This window comes from Ailuropoda melanoleuca, chromosome 14, assembly GCF_002007445.2.
Source record: "Ailuropoda melanoleuca isolate Jingjing chromosome 14, ASM200744v2, whole genome shotgun sequence".
In the NCBI taxonomy this organism is placed as follows: Eukaryota; Metazoa; Chordata; class Mammalia; order Carnivora; family Ursidae; genus Ailuropoda; species Ailuropoda melanoleuca.
The window spans coordinates 62,770,231-62,788,858 of NC_048231.1; the positions used below are offsets into that span (position 1 = coordinate 62,770,231).

Below are 18,628 nucleotides of genomic sequence, written 5' to 3' on the forward strand. Positions count from 1 at the left end.
GTTGTTGGACAGCACACATATGCTTTGGGGAAGACATTAACTTAACTCTCCACTCCCCCCTTTGCTTTATACCTTACTGTCACTTTCCAAAAGTTCATAGCAAAATCAGACTGAAGATGACAGCACTTAATATTTTTTTATAATATTTTTTATTATATTATGTTAGTCACCATACAGTACATCCCTAGTTTTTAATGTAAAGTTCCATGATTCATTACTTGCGTATAACACCCAGTGCACCATGCAATACGTGCCCTCAATACCCATCACCAGCCTATCCCATTCCCATCTGAAGCCCTCCGTTTATTTCCCAGAGTCCATAATCTGTCATGGTTCATTCCCCCTTCTGTTTACGCCCCCCTTCTTCTTCCCTTTCTTCTCCTACTGATCTTCCTACTTCTTATGTTCCATAAATTAGTGAAATCATATGATAATTGTCTTTCTCTGCTTGACTTATTTCACTTAGCATTATTTCCTCCAGTCCCGTCCATGTTGCAGCAAATGTTGAGAAAATCATTCTTTTTGATGGCTGAGTAATATTCCATTGAATATATGGACCACATCTTCTTAATCCATCTGTTGAAGGGCATCTCGGTTCCTTCCACGATTTAGCTATTGTGGACAATGCTGCTACGAACATTGGGGTGCATATGGCCCTTCTCTTCACTATGTCTGTATCTTTGGGGTAAATACCCAGTAGTGCAATGGCTGGGTCATAGGGTAGCTCAATTTTTAACTTTTTAAGGGACCTCCACACTGTTTTCCAGAGTGGCTGTACCAACTTGCATTCCCACCAACAATGTAGGAGGGATCCCCTTTCTCCACATCCTCTCCAACAATTGTTGTTTCTTGCCTTGTCTATCTTTGCCATTCTAACTGGCGTAAGGTGGTATCTCAGTGTGGTTTTGATTTGAATTTCCCTGATGGCTAATGATTTTGAACATTTTTTCATGTGTCTGTTAGCCATTTGTATGTCTTCATTGGAAAAGTGTCTGTTCATATCTTCTGCCCATTTTATGATTTGTTTATTTGTTTCTCGTGTATTGAGTTTGAGAAGTTCTTTGTAGATCTTGGATACCAGTCCTTTATCTGTGGTGTCCTTTGCAAATATATTCTCCCATTCCGTGGGCTGTCTCTTAGTTTTTTTGACTGTTTCCTTGGCTGTGCAGAAGCTCTTTATCCTGATAAAGTCCCATAAGTTCATTTTATCTTTTATTTCTCTTGCCTTTGGAGATGTGTCGTGAAAAAGGTTGCTCTGGCCGATGTCATAGAAGTTGTTGCCTATGTTCTCCTCTAGAATTTTGATGGATTCCTGTCTCACATTGAGGTCTTTCATCCATTTGGAGTTTATTTTTGTGTATGGTGTGAGAGAGTGGTCAAGTTTCATTCTTTTGCATGTAGCTGTCCAATTTTCCCAGCACCATTTATTGAAGAGACTGTTTTTTCTCCACTGGATGTTTTTTCCTGCTTTGTCGAAGATAAGGACCTTCCAAGATCGCCAGACACTGACCAATTTCATAACCACGAAACCAGCCCTACAGGAGATATTAAGGGGGGTTCTATAAAAGTAGNAGTAGAAAGGCCCCAAGAGTGATACAGCACTTAATATTTTTGGATCATTTGTTATGAAGGACAGCTCTGCTGTTGTCTTTTGTACTTTAAGCTCTTGCATTTTTTTAATGCCTTTTTTTTTTAATATTTTATTTATTCATTTGAGAGAGAGAGCATAAACAAGACGAGAGGCAGAGGGAGAGGAAGGAGCAAACTCCCCACTGAGCTGGGAGCCTGATATGGGGCTCGATCCTAGGACCCTGAGATCATGACCTGAGCTGAAGGCAGACGCTTAACCATCTGAGCCACCCAGGCACCCCAATGCCTTGCCTTCCTTAAGCACAAAAAAGAAACACATTTTTGAATTTTCTATAGTGTCAGTGTCACAATTATCTAAGTAATTTAGTCCTTCCTCTTAATATATCCCTGTATTTGTGGAAGGACTTGGCTATATAATACTTGATTTATTCATTCTTCATTCAGCTCATCTAATTCTGCCTAAGGTTTTGGATTCTGTTTTCATTAATTTTTATTTTTCCTTATCTTTTGTCCTTCAAAATTACGTAGTTAGCATCAAGAAGTACCTCTATTGAACTTTATTTACCCTGAGAGCTTGTGTGATCTTTAAGGTAGTCTGTTAATGTGTTTTGGACTTGATTAAAGTGACTATTACCATACTTATACTTAAAAATGAACAGAGACAAGTACTAAACATCAGGAATAAAATAATCTTCAACTACTATTGCTCTATTGCTCTCTAGGGCACTGACTTGAATTTTAGGGGACCTCTGCTTGATATCAGAGAGATTGTGATAAGGGAAATGAAAGCTTCTGCCTGTTCCATTAGCCATAAGGAAGGAGTGAGGATACTCTTAAAAGAGAACCTGGGGCGCCTGGGTGGCACAGCAGTTAGGCGTCTGCCTTCGGCTCAGGGCGTGATCCTGGCGTTCTGGGATCGAGCCCCACATCGGGCTCTTCTGCTGTGAGCCTGCTTCTTCCTCTCCCACTCCCCCTGCTTGTGTTCCCTCTCTCGCTGGCTGTCTCTATCTCTGTAGAATAAATAAATAAAATCTTTAAAAAAAAAAAAAAAAGAGAACCTGCCAAGTCTGTTAGGTCTCCAAAGTGTGTGTTGCTGTTGTAAGTGAGCATGCAGGCTTAAGTTTTATGAAACAAAGCCTAATAGGAATATAACTTAACAGAAACCTGTTGTCAGAATTCTGGTTAAACCAGCTTTTAAAGGTTCCAGTTGACGGAGTAAAAACACTCCACACTGTCTCTCCCACTGAATACAACTGTAAAATCTGAACAGAATGCACAGAGAAGCTATTTGAAGGCTTTGAAAAGTAAATAGTAGATAAATTGGGGAAGAAGATGAGAATCCAAAATACCACTAAACCAGCAGTGTGGTTGCCATCCCTCTTTCACATTCCCACTCCTATTCTTGCTGCTTACTGTAGACATGCATACAGTCACAGAAATGTATGGCAAAGCAGAGTAACTAAACCCCCAGCTTTCTGGCAAGAAGACAAAAAGAGGAGCCTAGGGAATCAAAAATTACCGGGAAGACTGTGGAATAGGGAGAGCTCAGGAAAGCAGCCCTATATTATTATTTTAAACTTTTTTTTTAAAAGATTTTATTTATTTATTCGACAGAGATAGAGGCAGCCAGCAAGAGAGGGAACACAAGCAGGGGGAGTGGGAGAGGAAGAAGCAGGCTCATAGCGGAGAAGCCTGATGTGGGGCTCGATCCCAGAACGCCAGGATCACGCCCTGAGCCGAAGGCAGACGCCTAACCGCTGTGCCACCCAGGCGCCCCTATTATTTTAAACTTCTAGGCCCGCTCTTGAGCTACACATTTGTCATATGTGAATCTGATTCTAATCAGCATACATAAACACTTCAAGAATGGAACTAACAGAACACTGCTAGGTCTGAGACTGACCACTGAGTATTACATATTTGGGACAGATCCAAAGAGCATAACAAAGGCTTTGAAAACTGAACTGATGTTGGAGCCTAAGCCCACAGACGACACACTGGAATTTGTGGCCTAAATCTAACTGGCCTGTTTTGCATGCTAAAACAAAAATAACATACTCCAAAGGATTTAAAGAAGACCCAGAGTATTATATCATAATATTTAAAATATTCAGGATACTGTTTAAAATTACTTGGCTTGAAGACCCAGGAATAAAGTTCTAAAATGGAAATTTTAGAACTGAAGATGAAAGTAATCAAATAAAACACTTGTTGGATGGGCTAGATAGCAAAAAAGAGATGAAAGAGGAAAGAGTCAGTGAACTTGAAGATGGACAAATAGAATTTATCTAGTCTAAGCAACAGAGGGGAAAATGGATCAAAAACAAAATCATAAAAATGGAGCCTCAGAGACCTTTGGGACAATGACCAAAGGTCTGGCATTAATATTACTGAAGTCTCAGAAGACAAAGAGTAAGATGCTGAAAATATGTTTGAAAAAATAATGGCTAACAACCCCCCAAATTTAGAGAAAGACAGACCTAAAGATTGTAGAAGCTTGATGAACTCCCAAACATGGTAATCACAGAGAAACTCAGGTTCAGTCACATCTAGTCTTAGAAAACTAAAGACATAGAAAAAATTCTTGAAACTAGCTAGAGAAATGTACACTTTTCCAATAAGGGAACAGCAATTCAAATGATTGTATATTTCTTATCAGAAGCCATGGAGACCAAAAAGAAAGTAGCAACATACTTTTAAAGTACAGTAAGAAAAGAACTGTCAGGCAACCCATAATGCTATATCCTGTGAAAATACCCTGTAGGAATGAAAGTGAAATAAAGACATTGTCAGATGAAGGAACAAGAACAGAATCTGTTGCCAGCAAACCTGCTTTAAAAGAATTGTCTAAGGAAGTTGAATTTCTTCAGAATGAATCAAAATGATACCAAAGGGAACCTTTAAACATCAGGAATGAAGAAAGAGCAACAGAAATGGTATGAAAGACTAGTCTTCTGCTTTTGATCTTTTTAATATATTGAAAGCAAAAATTATAACATTGTCAGGGATTTTCATTGTGTGTGTGTGTATTATATATAATATATAAAGCAACTATAACAAAGTATGGAGGGTAAGAGGACATAAGGTGTCTATATTCCACTTTAAGTGGTAAAATACTGATTCTGAGTAGACTGAAAATTTAAGTAAGTGTATTGTAATCTCTAGAGCCACCACTAAAATAAAATTTTAAAAACTAGAGATATAGTTAAAAAAAAGATAAAATATTAAAAATGTTTGAATAAGCCAAAAGAAGTAGGAAAAGGGAAACAAATGAAAAACAAAGGGAACAAACAGGAAACAAATAATAAAATGGTAAACCTAAATTGAAACATGGCTAAGTCATTATATTAAGTGTAAATGGTCTAAATGTACCAATTAAAAGATATTGTCAGAATGGATTTAAAAACTATGACTAACCTGTATCTATCTACAAAAAACTCACTTCAAATGTAATGATTGTTGATAGGTTAAACTAAAAGGATAGAAAAAATGCTTATTTTAGAAAAGAAAGATCTCAAATCAATAATCTAAGCTTTTACCTTAAACTGGTAAAAGAAGAGCAATATACAACCAAAGCAAGCAGAAGAAGAGAAATAATAAAGGTAAAAGCAGAAATCCATGACTTCAACTAACAGAAGAAAAATACAGAGAAGATCAATAAAACCAAAAGCTGCTTCTTTGATCAACAAAATTGATAAATCTCTAGTAAGACTGACAAAGAAAAAAGAAGATGTAAATCACCAATATCAGGAAAAAAGAGATGGAAAATCACTACAGACTCTGCAGATGTCAAAAGGATAAGGGAATACAGATGAACAACTACACGTAAATAGTTTGACAACTTAGATGAAATAACCAGTTTCTTGAAAAGCACAAGCTGTCAAAATTTAGCCAAGAGAAGTAGCTAACCACAGTAGTTCTATAATTATTAAATGAATTGAATTTATAATTAAAACTTTTCAATAAAGAAGTCTCCAGGCACAGATGATTTTACTTAGTAAATTCTCCCAAACATTTTCAGAAGAATTAACACCACATCTACACAATCTCTTTCAGAACACGGAAGAGTTGAAAACTCTTCCAGTTCATTTTATGAAACCAACATTACCCTAAAAACAAACCAGAAAAACATTACAAAAATAAGACTACATTTCTGTGTCCTTCGTCAACATAGATGTAAACATGTTCAAAAAATATTAGCAAATCAAATCTAGTAATGTATAAAAATAATATATCATGACCAAGTGGAGTTTACCTCAGGAATACAAAGCTGGATTAATAATCAAAAATCAGGGAATATAATCTACCATATTAACAGTCTAAGAAAGATCATGTCAGTTGATGCAGAAATACATTAGATAGATTTCAACATGTATTAATAAGAATAACTCTCAAGAATCCAGGAATAGAAGGGAGTCCTTCAATCTGATAAAGGGCAGCTATTAAAACCCTACTATTAATGTTATTCTTCATGGTGAAATGACCAAATGCTTTCTTCCAAAGATTAGGAAAAAGGCAAAGATGTCTGTTTTCATCACTATTAGTCAGTGTTATATTGCCAATACAAGAAAAAGAAAAGGCATATAGAATTTGGAGACAGAAATTAGTGTGGGCTTTTTGTTCTCTTAACTATGTCTTTTAAAGTGCAAACTTTTCTAATTTATATGAAGTCTAATTTGTCAGGGTTTTTGGTTTTTCATTAATGGACCTGCTTTGGGTGCCATGTTTTAAGAACTGTTTGCTAGGCCTTAAGTCATAAAGATTTTCTCTTACACTTTTTGCTAGAAGCTTGTAGTTTACATTTTGCGTTAATTCTTGTATAAGCTGTGAGGTTTAATGTCAAGATTTATTTTTTCACATGTAATGTCCAGTTGCTTCAACATTGTTGAAAACACTATGCTTTATGCTTTCTCAGTTGAGTTGTTTTCCACCCTGGTCAAAAATCAGTTAGCCGTTATTTATATGGATATGTTGCTTGATTCTTCATTCTGTCTCATTATTCTTTGTGTCTGTTCCTTTATCAGTACCATATTATTTTGATTACTGTAGCCCTCTATAAGTAATTCCTAAAATGGGATGGTGTAATTCTTTCAATTTTGTTCCCTTTTCTTCAAAATTGATTTAGCTTTTCTAGTTCTTTGCCTTTCCATATAAATTTTACTGTAGTCATTCATTTATTAAGATTTATTTACTTATTCGAGAGAGAGAGAGATACCAAGAGAGAGCACAAGCAGGATGGAGGGGTACAAGAAGAGGGGGAATCAGAGTCCAATGCAGGGCTTGATCCCAGGACCCCAAGATCATGACCTGAGCTGAAGGCAGACACTTAACTGACTAAACTACCCAGGTGCCCCTTATTTATTTATTTTTAAGTGGGCTCCACACTGGGGGGCTTGAACTTACAACCTGAGATCAAGACCTGAGCTGAGATCAAGAGTCAGTTGCTTTTTTTTTTTTTTAAGATTTTATTTATTTGTCAGAAAGAGAGAGAGACAGAGTACAAAAGGGGGAGAGGCAGGCAGAGGGAGAAGCAGACTCCCCGCCGAGCAAGGAGGCTGGTGTGGCACTGGATCCCAGGACTCTGGGATCATGACCTGAGCCGAAGGCAGCTGTCTGACTGAGCCACTCAGATGTCCCCAAGAGTCAGTTGCTTAACCAACCGAGCCGTCCAGGTGCCCTTCCATATAAATTTTAGAATCAACTTATCCATATGTGTAAAAAAAATTTTTATTGGAATTGTGTTAAATCTATAAAAATTCTGAGAGAATTTAAATGTTTACAGTGTTGAGTCTTGCTGTCTGTGAACACAGTATGTCTTTCCATTTGTCTGTGTTTTATTTCTTTCATCTGCATTTTGTGATTTATCACGTACAAATATCCATAGGTTTTAGGTTTATACCTAAGTTTCCAATTGTACCTGAATAGTATTTAGAAATGATCATTGTGTGTGTTCACCTTGCATCTTGCAACATTACTAAATTCATTTATTAGTCCTAGGAGGATTTTTGTTTTTGTTTTTTGGGGGGTTTTTTGTAGCTGACTTGAGGTTTTCTATGTAGACAATCTTGTCACTTTCAACCCTGTTTCTACCCACAAGCCTCTAACTCAGTGCCTGGCTGTTTTTACTGAACTCAGCTTACATATTGTCTTTCCCCACTTGTGTATGCCAAATCTGCATTAATGCCCAGAATGTTCTTCTGTTCTGGTTAAAAATGCCTAGTTTTTCTCTATTGTGTTGGCCAAGATACATTGTTCTTGAGAAAGTTTGTTGTAACATAGGGCAAACCAAAACTATGGTCAGTTTTAGTTTTTGTTAGAGTTTTGCAAAATTGTAACATTTTATGTGAGATTTCAGAAAACCAAAGTATAATTTTGCAGAGTGGGAGAAAGTGTTTTACTACATAGGTATGGAAATTTGATGACAGAGGTCAATTTAAAAACTTTTTATTTGTTGTAACTATGTTGCACATGCCATTTTTCTCCAAGGAAAGATTTTAAAATATAATTTGTTGTGGGGCGCCTGGGTCGCTCAGTTGTTAAGCGTCTGTCGTTGGCTCAGGGCGTGATCCCGGAGTCCTGGGATCGAGCCCTGCATCGGGCTCCCTGCTCCACTGGGAAGCCTGCTTCCTCCTCTCCTACTCCCCCTGCTTATGTTCCCCCTCTCGCTGGCTGTCTCTCTGTCAAATAAATAAATACAATATTTTAAAAAATAGTTTGTTGTTTGATTTGTGCTGCAGGGTAGATTAACTAAAATTGTATTTTGTCATCTAGAAGTTCCAGACTGTGACAGCATCAGATTCTAACACTATATATTTTATTTAAAAGGCCAGCATCAACGAAAGATAGTCTCTAACTCCTGAAAACTGTTTTCTAGCAGTTTATATATAAGTGAATCTACAATTTAAAAGAGGAATTTCTGCCCTGTAATTTGTGAAGCAAATGGAGAATTTTTTTTTTAAAGTTGTGTTTTCTTCTTTACTAAAGACTTAGTTACCTATGGCTTATTTTTGGTCTTTCTTCTAATATTATAAAATAATCTGAAGTGATCTTTACTTTGTGTCTCCTTGAGACTGCCTATTTTACCACAAACTATTTCCTATTTTCATCCTGCTCTTGTTTTAATATGTTCAGAATTTGGTTAGTGCTCTTTTTAAAAGAATATCTTCATGGTGTGTGTGTGTGTGTGTGTGTGTGTGTGTGTGTGTGTGTGTGTGTGTGTAGTTCCTCGATAGGTTATTTCAGTTGGCTATCTTGGAGCCTGATCTTGTTTGAATATTTGTCTAGCAACCAGTGCCAGGTTCTTTCTTTCTTTCCCTCCATTGTAATAAGATTTTGATGGTAATTGAGCATTCTTCCTCTTCTGGAGAAGCTTAAGGACCCATGTAGTGATATTTTATTTTGACTTGTTTGTTGTTATTAATATTATTATTATGAATACTTTTTGACACTCACCTGCCTTCATGAAATGATGCTATATTTCATGCATTTATTTTCCAGTTTCAATGTCTTATCTGCCTTTTAATGGAGGATCTTTCATGAGTATCTCTGTATACTTTAGTACCCAGGTACTAAATAATTATACCTTGTAGATTTGGGTATTCTGGGTTAATTATGATAAAAACTGTACAACAAAATAATACTTCCATTTTTTTTTTTTTGTTTTCAGTTGAAAACCTGAGTAGAACAAATGCTGACCCTCCTTTTTTTTTTTTAATCTCAAGTTTTTATTTAAATTTAAGTTAACATATATGGTAAGATTGGTTTCAGGTGTAGAATTTAATGATTCATCACTTACATGTAACACCCAGTACTCATCAAAACAAGTGAGCTCCTTAACACCCATCACCCATTTAGCCCATCCCCCCCACCTACCTCCCCTCCATCACCTCTCAGTTTGTTCTCTAGTTAAGAGTCTCTTATGGTTTGTTTCCCCGTCTCTTTTTCTCTTCCCCTATATCCGTCTGTTTTATTTCTTAAATTCCACAAATGAGTAAAATTATATGGTATTTGTCTTTCTCTGACTGAAATATTTTATTTTGCTTAGCATAATACATTCTAGTTCCATCCGTGTCATTGCAAATGTTGAGATTTCATTCTTTTTTATGGCTGAGTAATATTCCATCACACACACACACACACACACACACACACACACACACACACCACATCTTCTTTATTCATTCATCAGTTGATAGACATTTGGGCTCTTTCCATAGTTTAGCTGTTGTTGATACAATGCTGCTATAAACATCGGGTTACATGTGCCCCTTTGAATCTTTATTTTTGTATCCTTTGGGGAAATACCCAGCAATGCAACTGCTGGGTCATACAGTAGTTCTATTTTTAAATTTTTTTAAAAAAGATTTTATTATTAGAGAAAGAGAGCAAACATGAGCAGGGGGAGGGGGAAAGAGAGAAGCAGACTCCCCGCTGAGCAGGGAGCCCGATGCGGACCCGATCCCAGGACCCCGAGATCGTGACCTGAGCCGAAGGCAGATGCTTAACTGACTGAACCACCCAGGCACATCTCTATTTTTAACTTTTTAAGTAACCTCCATACTGTTTTCTAGAGTGGCTGTACCAGCTTGCACTCCCACCAACATTGTAAGATGGTTCCTCTTTTTCTGCAACAACATCTGTTGTTTCCCGTGTTGTTAATTTTAGCCATTCTGACAGATGCAAGGTAGTATCTCCTCATGGTTTTGATTTGTATTTCCCTGATGATGAGTTATGTTAAACCTCTTTTCATGGGTCTGTTAGCCATTTCTATGTCTTCTTTGGAAAAATGTTTGTTCATGTCTTCTGCCCATTTCTTACCTGGATAATTTATTTTTTGGGTGTTAAGTTTGGTAAGTTCTTTATAGATTTTGGATACTAACCCTTTATCAGATATGTCATTTGCAGATATGTTCTCCTATTCTGTCAGTTGCCTTTTAGTTTTGTTGATTGTTTCCTTGACTGTGCAGAAACTTTTTAACTTGATGAAGTCCTTATAGTTCATTTTTGCTTTTGTTTCCCTTGCCTCTGGGGGCGTGTCTAGTAAGAAGTTGCTATGGCCAAGGTCAGAAAGGTTACTGCCTGTTTTCTCCTACTGCCTGTTTTCTCCTCTAGGATTTTGATGGTTTCCTGTCTCACATTTAGGTCTTTAATCCATTTTAATTTATTTTTGTGTAAGAAAGCGGTCTACTTTCATTCTTTTGCATGTGGCTGTCCAGTTTTCCCAACACCATTTGTTGAAGAGACTGTCTTTTTTCCATTGGATATTCTTTTCTGCTTTGTTAAAGATTAGTTGACCATATAGTTGTGGGTCCATTTCTGGGCTCTCTCTTCTGATCTGTGTGTCTGTTTTTGTGCCAGTACCATACTGTCTTGATGGTCACAGCTTTGTGATAGAGATTGATGTCCAGAATTGTGATGCCACAGCTTTGGTTTTTGTTTTTGGGTTTTTTCCCCCCAACATTCCTTTGTCTCTTCTGGGTCTTTTCTGGTTCCATACAAATTTCAGGATTATTTGTCCTCTGTGAGAAAAGTTGATGGTATTTTGATAGGAATTGCATTGAATGTATAGGTTGCTCTAGGTAACGTAGACATTTTAACAATATTTGCTCTTCCAATCCATGAGCATGGAATGTTTTTCCATTTCTTTGTGTCTTCCTCAATTTCTTTCATGAGTGAGTGTTCTATAGTTTTCTGAGTATAAATTCTTGCCTCTTTGGTAAGGTTTATTTCTAGGTATCTATGGTTTTTGGTGCAGTTGTAAATTGGATCAACTCCTTAATTTCTCTTTCTTCTGTCTCAGTGTATAAAAATGCAACTGATTTCTGTACATTGATTTTATATCCTGCCACTTTGCTGAATTCCTGTACAAGTTCTAGCAATTTTGGGGTGGACTCTTTTGGGTCTTTTACATAGAGTGTCATGTCATCTGTGAATAGTGAAAGTTTTACTTCTTCCCCAATTTGGATGCATTTTATTTCTTTTTGTTATCTGGTTGCTGAGGCTAGGACTTCCAGTACTATATTAAATAACAATGGTGAGAGTGGACATCCCTGTCTTGTTCCTGACTCTAGAGGAAAAACTCTCAGTTTTTCCCCATTGAGGATGATATTGGCTGTGGGTCTTTCATATATGGCCTTTATGATGTTGAGGTATGTTCCCTGCTTTGCTGAGGAGTACTTTCAATTTTTGGCATGAAGATAAATATAGAGTAAATCCATGCAAAAGTGTGATATATAGAGAGGGCTTGTTACAAGAACACTTGGGTCTGAGTTCTTTTTCCACCACTTATTATTTACTTGACCTTTATAAAGTTTTCCTAAGCTCTTAGAGCATGTGTTCCTTAGTTAAAAAAAAAAAAAAAAAAAGGATGGGTACCTGTATAATTTTCATATCCCATTATAGTAATTAATATATACTTTTCAGTGTGGTTGTGAGAGTTAAATGGGTTAATTTTTTTTTAAAGATTTTATTTATTTATTTGACAGAGATAGAGACAGCTAGCGAGAGAGGGAACACACGCAGGGGGAGTGGGAGAGGAAGAAGCAGGCTCATAGCAGAGGAGCCTGATGTGGGGCTCGATCCCGTAACGCCGGGATCACGCCCTGAGCCGAAGGCAGACGCTTAACCGCTGTGCCACCCAGGCGCCCCTAAATGGGTTAATTTTTAAGGAGGTAGTTTGTAAATCATACAGCATAAAACTGTTTCCTATCACACACAAAAACTGTTTATTTTCCAGTAATTTTCTTTTAATCCGAAAAGGTTGACTATTGTTTGGCCAATTTCTCTCCAATTTACTGTTCAATTTATTCTTTAGGCATTTCTTATGTGTGATTAAAGTAAGAAGAAATTAATCTCTAGATGCCTTTCTTTTCTTGTTTTTCTTCTATACCTCTTCCTTACCTAAATTCTGCCTCTTCGGTTTATAGATTCAGGACTAAAGAGTTTGTTGGAGTAAAGGCATCAAGAAATGATGTGCTCTTGGCTATTAGGGGAATCTAATATTTATTTTATACTGTAACTTACTTGGTGTAGAACACAGAAGTAGGCTTAGTGATCAATTTCTCCCCCCCTTTGAGCGTGACTGTGTGTAACATTCTTTTTTTTTTTTTTTCCTTATTCCATCTTCTAGTTACAGCAGTTGGAGCTTGCGCAGATACAGCATAGAGATGCTAACCTCACAGCTCTTGCGGCTATTGGACCACGAAAGAAGAGACCACTAGAATCTGGGTCTGGAACTGAGGTATTGAAGTAACATTTGTTATTTTATTTTTCATGTCAAGAAAGCAAACCAAAAGGAAGCAAAGACGTGTAGATAGCTTACCCTACCTAGCATGCTGGTGCTGCCAAATGCTTGTTAAAACTCTGCTTTGCCTGTTTTACAAAATCTTAATTTTTCCTGGTTTTTAGGATATATATCACCTTGAACTTTACTCCTGCTGATTACTTATTTTATACTTCCTCCTGTCCCCCATTTCTAGTCCTAGTGAGTCTCACTATCTTAGTTTTTTATTTCTGTACATTCTTTCCAGTGGTCTTATGTAATCCTCTTCCTGCTGTGTATCTAAATCTAGCTCACCTTTTAAGATCAAATCTGCCGTTTATTTCTTGCATGAACTCCACCTATTCATTTCTTCATTGAATTCTCCTTGTCTCAATACATAATGTGTTTGCATGGCAAATTAGTCTCTCTTCCACATAGGATGCATATTTTTTCTTTGTAAGATTTTAAACTTTTTGAGCAAGACTATAATCCTATTCATTTGTATTCCCCCACAGAACCAGGCACTTACATACTCAATATGAGTTGTTAATTGTTTGACTAGCACCAAGGAGGGATCTTACTTACATCTTTAAGAGCAAATATTTGATGTAATGGTACATTTACGAATTGATCATCAGGGTGAGATACAGGTACGGTAAGAGCCCTGAGATAGGGTCAGCAGTACGAGAGTCACGGCTCATCTGTTTTGCTCTGTAAAATTTAATGTGCTTTGAGACAGGCTCCTCCCTTGCATTGACCCTGAACACTGACAGTTCCTAAATGAATGACAATCATCTCAGTAGAAGAAGGACTTAAAAATCAGTTGTTTTTCATTATCAATGTAGTGAATACAGTTTGTTCACATGCCCCCCCCAGAAAATCACAGTATAAAAAAATGTTGAAGAATAAATTTTTCCTTCTCACAGATGTCTAATCCCCCATCTCTTGCCCAACCAGATATAGCCATTATTAAGATTTTGACATAGCCTTCCAGAAATTTGTTATGAATATGGACTCGTGTCTCATGGGTGTTCACAAATCCACGTGTTTGACTTTGTTTTTACTTAAATGTGTTCAAACTAGAGTTTCTGTTCTGCGCTTGATGTTTTTCCTTTTTCCAGGATCTTTTTCCATAATCTCCCTCATATCATTGACCGCTATACTTTTTAAAGATATATAGGACATTATTATGTTTAGATAAATGTAATTTATCAACCTGTCCTTTAATGGAAATTTAGGGTTTTTTTGCAGAACGTTCTTGTACTGACATTGTTATGTTTGTCCAATGTAACTATAGGCTAAGTTCCTAAAAATGGAATTCCTGGTTTAAAGGCTGTGCATAATAGGAATAACTTTTTGGAAAAATTCAAACACACAATGATAGAATAGTATAATGAATCTGCATATACCCACCATGCTGTTACACCTACTATCAGTTTATTCCCAGTCTTTATTTATATACATACCAACTTTCTCAGGTAAGTTTTTTTATCTCTCAGGTTATTTTAAAGTCAGTTCTAGACTCAGTATCATTTTATTCATAATTATTATTTGTTGCTTTTGATGTTTGTTAAACAAAAATGACCCTCGGAATAAGTTGTATCAGTTTTTACATCCATCAGTGTCTACTTTCCCACACTCTCATTAACGCTGGGGATTATCTTTGCCCTTAGATGGTTGAAAATGCAATTTTGAATAGAATATTTAAATTACAAGTAAAATTGAGCAGTCTTTTCCTATATATATTGGCATTTTAAATTTCCTTTTTTCCACTGAGTTATATTTTTCAATTGATTAAGAAAATGGTACACACCACATTCCCCCCACCCCCCACCACCTCCTTTTTTTTTATTATTTTCATTTTTTCCCGGTGTGTCTGGGCTATATTCTTCTAAAAGTTTTTATTTTCCTAAAAAGAAAATCTTTTTTGTCTTCTGGACTTCCATTCTATTTGGGAAGGCCTTTCTTTTTTTTTTTTTTTTTTTTTATTAAAGATTTTATTTATTTATTGGACAGAGAGACAGCCAGTGAGAGAGGGAACACAAGCAGGGGGAGTAGGAGTGGAAGAAGCAGCCTCATAGCAGAGGAGCCCGATGTGGGGCTCGATCCCAGAACGCCCGAGAACGCCGGGATCACGCCCTGAGCTGAAGTCAGACGCTTAACGACTGCGCCACCCAGGCGCCCCTGGGAAGGCCTTTCTTAAGTAGAATTAATGTGTTAATACATTTATCATTTTACCTTTTAATTATAAATCTTTGATTCATCCAGAATTTCTTTTGAGTAGGAGTTGAAATATGGCTTTAGCTTAATTCCCTTAGTCTTGTTTTCCCCCAGGCTCACAAATTGTTTTATTTATTTATTCGACAGAGATAGAGACAGCCAGCGAGAGAGGGAACACAAGCAGGAGGAGTGGGAGAGGAAGAAGCAGGCTCATAGCAGAGGAGCCTGATGTGGGGCTCTCCCATAACACCAGGATCACGCCCTGAGCCGAAGGCAGACGCTTAACCGCTGTGCCACCCAGGCGCCCCTGAAATTAGCTTTTAAATTAATAACAGGCTGTACAGATACTTATACAGTAAATTAGGACCTACTTTAAGATTAAGAGTGTCTGCATGTTTGTATTGTTTATGTATATTGTTTAGGTGATGTGTTTGTGGTCCTTGGGACTACTAAAACAATAACTTTGTTTCCTGTGTTAATTTTGGATCCTTGGATTAGAAAGGATCTTCTTTCCTATTAGCAATATTTTCAGATAGTGCATGTAGCTTATTAATGATCCAACATTTATAACGATATTTCTTAATTTTTGTTGAATATAAAGATAGGTTTTATTTTAACTTCGTAACATCTAAAAAAAGCACATCATTATACATAAAAGCAATTTTGGAGCTATGAAAGTCCGAATTTTGAAACATCAGCATGCAGTTTAACTTTCAGTGCTTTTTTGCAAACATAAATAAAGTCTCTCGAGAACATTTAATTATTTAATTGGCTTGAAATGCTGATATTTCTTTTTTTTAATTTTTATTTAAATTTGGTTAACAGAGAGTGAATTATTAGTTTCAGAGGTAGAGGTCAGTGATTCTTCAGTCTTCTGTAACACCCAGTGCTCATTACATCACATGCCCTCCTTAATGTCCATCACCCAGTTACCCCATGCTGATCTTTCTTTTAAAATTAAGTGGTTATGTTACCAGATCAGCTACATGGTGCTTATAGCATTGATGTGTTTGGTATATGTTGCTTAAAATAGTGTTCATTTGCTAACTAGAACAAAAAAATTATCAAGTGGATAGTATATGCTCATTCTGTCTAGAGGCAGGCTAGAGTCCTACTCTGTAAGAATTTAACTCTTGGGGTAAGAGGAGAAAGGATTTTTACGAAACTTTGCTTAGCAATAAGTTAGAAAATTTGATTGAAATCAAAATTAAAGTTATTGATGTGAAAGGGCACACCTTTAATCTTTATGTTCTTGAGGGGCACAGGTAGTTTCTTTCTTTACCTCCTTTCTTTTTTGCCAGGCTTCAGGGGAACCATAACTTTCTGAAGTGTGCATTGTTATCCACTTAGTAGAGATTTAAACATATTTATTGTCATCTAATATTTTCTATAAATATCACGTAGATTCACTGGAATTTAGAGTATGTTATTACATTAGATAAAGAAGCAACTCCTTATATTTTGAGATATATTTTTTAAATGTTATTTAGTTCACACTTCTATAAACATCTGCCACTTTTTCATAAATAAAACATAAATCTAAATTGTAGTCAAATCTTTTAAATTTTCCAGAGATTTAAAGGTTGATCTGTCAGCTATGTTCCGGGACTTCCTATGAAATATGTTGAGTTGCACGTTATGGGTTTATCTTTCCTTCTTCCCAAATTCCCCTTAAATGTTAAATAGGAGTGAAAATATCGTAAATATACAAGACTGTAGAAGAAAGGAGAAAACAGCAGTAAGAATATTTAATAGTATTTGAGTTGAAATTGACTACAGACTAGAGGCATTCTTTCTGAAAAGGTAACTAACCAAGAGAAGAGGCCTTAAATATTAATAGTTAAGTACCTTTTAAATATGAACATGTCGGCAAGGATAACCAGATATGTAAGGGAAACCTCTTACATAAAAGATTAAAAGGAAAATATGGAAGAAAAGGCACGTAGCAGTAGGAAACTGGAAAAAAATTTAAAAAGCAGCAGAATGTATTGCAACCATGAAACAAGAATAGAAACCCGTTTTTAACAATGACTGGAAAAAATGAGACCCCTTGGTTATTGAAAATATGAGAGCAGAAATAAACAATAATAGAAGGGTTAGAAGTTAAAATTAGGGGCGCCTGGGTGGCACAGCGGTTAAGCGTCTGCCTTCGGCTCAGGGCGTGATCCTGGCTTTCTAGGATCGAGTCCCACATCGGGCTCCTCCACTGGGAGCCTGCTTCTTCCTCTCCCACTCCCCCTGCTTGTGTTCCCTCTCTCGCTGGCTGTCTCTCTCTCTGTCGAATAAATAAATAAAATCTTAAAAAAAAAAAAAAAGTTAAAATTAGGACAGATCCAAACAAATATTAAAAAAAAAAAAAAGACAAAGATGGTATGGTGGATTTGTATTATGTCACTTTTGCTAAGCTGGAGCTACATACCCAGAATTCCTTTTTTTTTTTTTAAAGATTTTATTTATTTATTCGACAGAGAAAGAGACAGCCAGCGAGAGAGGGAACACAAGCAGGGGGAGTGGGAGAGGAAGAAGCAGGCTCATAGCGGAGGAGCCCGATGTGGGGCTCGATCCCATAATGCCGGGATCACGCCCTGAGCCGAAGGCAGACGCTTAACTGCTATGCCACCCAGGTGCCCCCAGAATTCCTTTTTTGCATAGCTCGCAGTTACCGTGAGCAATGAGGTGTTTTGATTTTGCAAGGTGGAAGTGAAACTGCAGCCATATTCTTCTTCTCAGAAGGGCATGTGGGGACACTGGGAGCTACTATAGCTCACAAACGTTCTTGGCATGGGAGAGCCTCAGGGCTCCTCAGCTTTCCCCAAATCCTCTCTGTTGGCTTCTCCAAACCCTGGGCCAGGCCCAGCACCAGAGTTAACAGCTGGACATAAACTGACCAGGTTCATAATTAATTAGGGCCAAATCTCTGTTATAAATGTCATATTTTGTATCATTCCTAGTGTTCTCTGTTGAAATGCTGCCTGATAATAGAGGAACAGTACTGTAATGATGGGTTCCTAAATTAGTTCTAGGTGTTCTAGAATGGGTTCTCGGGTCTAATTAGATTTAAAAGCATTAATGGCCCTGTTTCAAGTGGAATAGGAGACACTGGTGATCCATGGCATGCTGTAGCAAAATAGTTACTTTATCAGCTGTAGACACTTAGTAATCAAGTGCCCGTAGAAGGTACGGCTTTGGGAGACCACGTATTTACTGCCACAGAACATTTTAACATGAAAATAAGAATAATGGTCCCTTCAAAAGTATACTGGGGAACCTAGGGAAGGAAAAGGCTTTAGATTCTGAGCTCAAAATCCGCGTAAGGTAGTGAAAGCCTCTGTGATTGCTCTAAAAGAAACCCTTATCTCTTGTAGCCAAAGGCAGAGATTTCTGAAAACTAAACCCGAAGTCTAATCCTTCAGGTGGCTGAGTTACAATATAAATTTAATTTCCAGTTTTGTGGTCTCTCGTGTTAAGGTTACATTGGGAAAGAATGGAAAACTGAAAAATGGGGTGGGGAATATGGGCAGATTCCGTTGAAGCTGGGTACTTGGACTCCTTAATTCT

General features: G+C 37.0%; 1 protein-coding gene across 1 annotated transcript in view; it reads left to right on the plus strand.

The window, feature by feature from the left end:
• Nucleotides 1-18,628, plus strand: part of TAF4B (TATA-box binding protein associated factor 4b) — a 126,506-nt gene that overhangs the window by 86,086 nt on the left and 21,792 nt on the right. Inside the window, exon 14 of the mRNA XM_019796608.2 lies at nt 12,719-12,829. Coding sequence (XP_019652167.2) covers nt 12,719-12,829 — 111 coding nt within the window. The remainder of the gene's footprint in view (nt 1-12,718; nt 12,830-18,628) is intronic.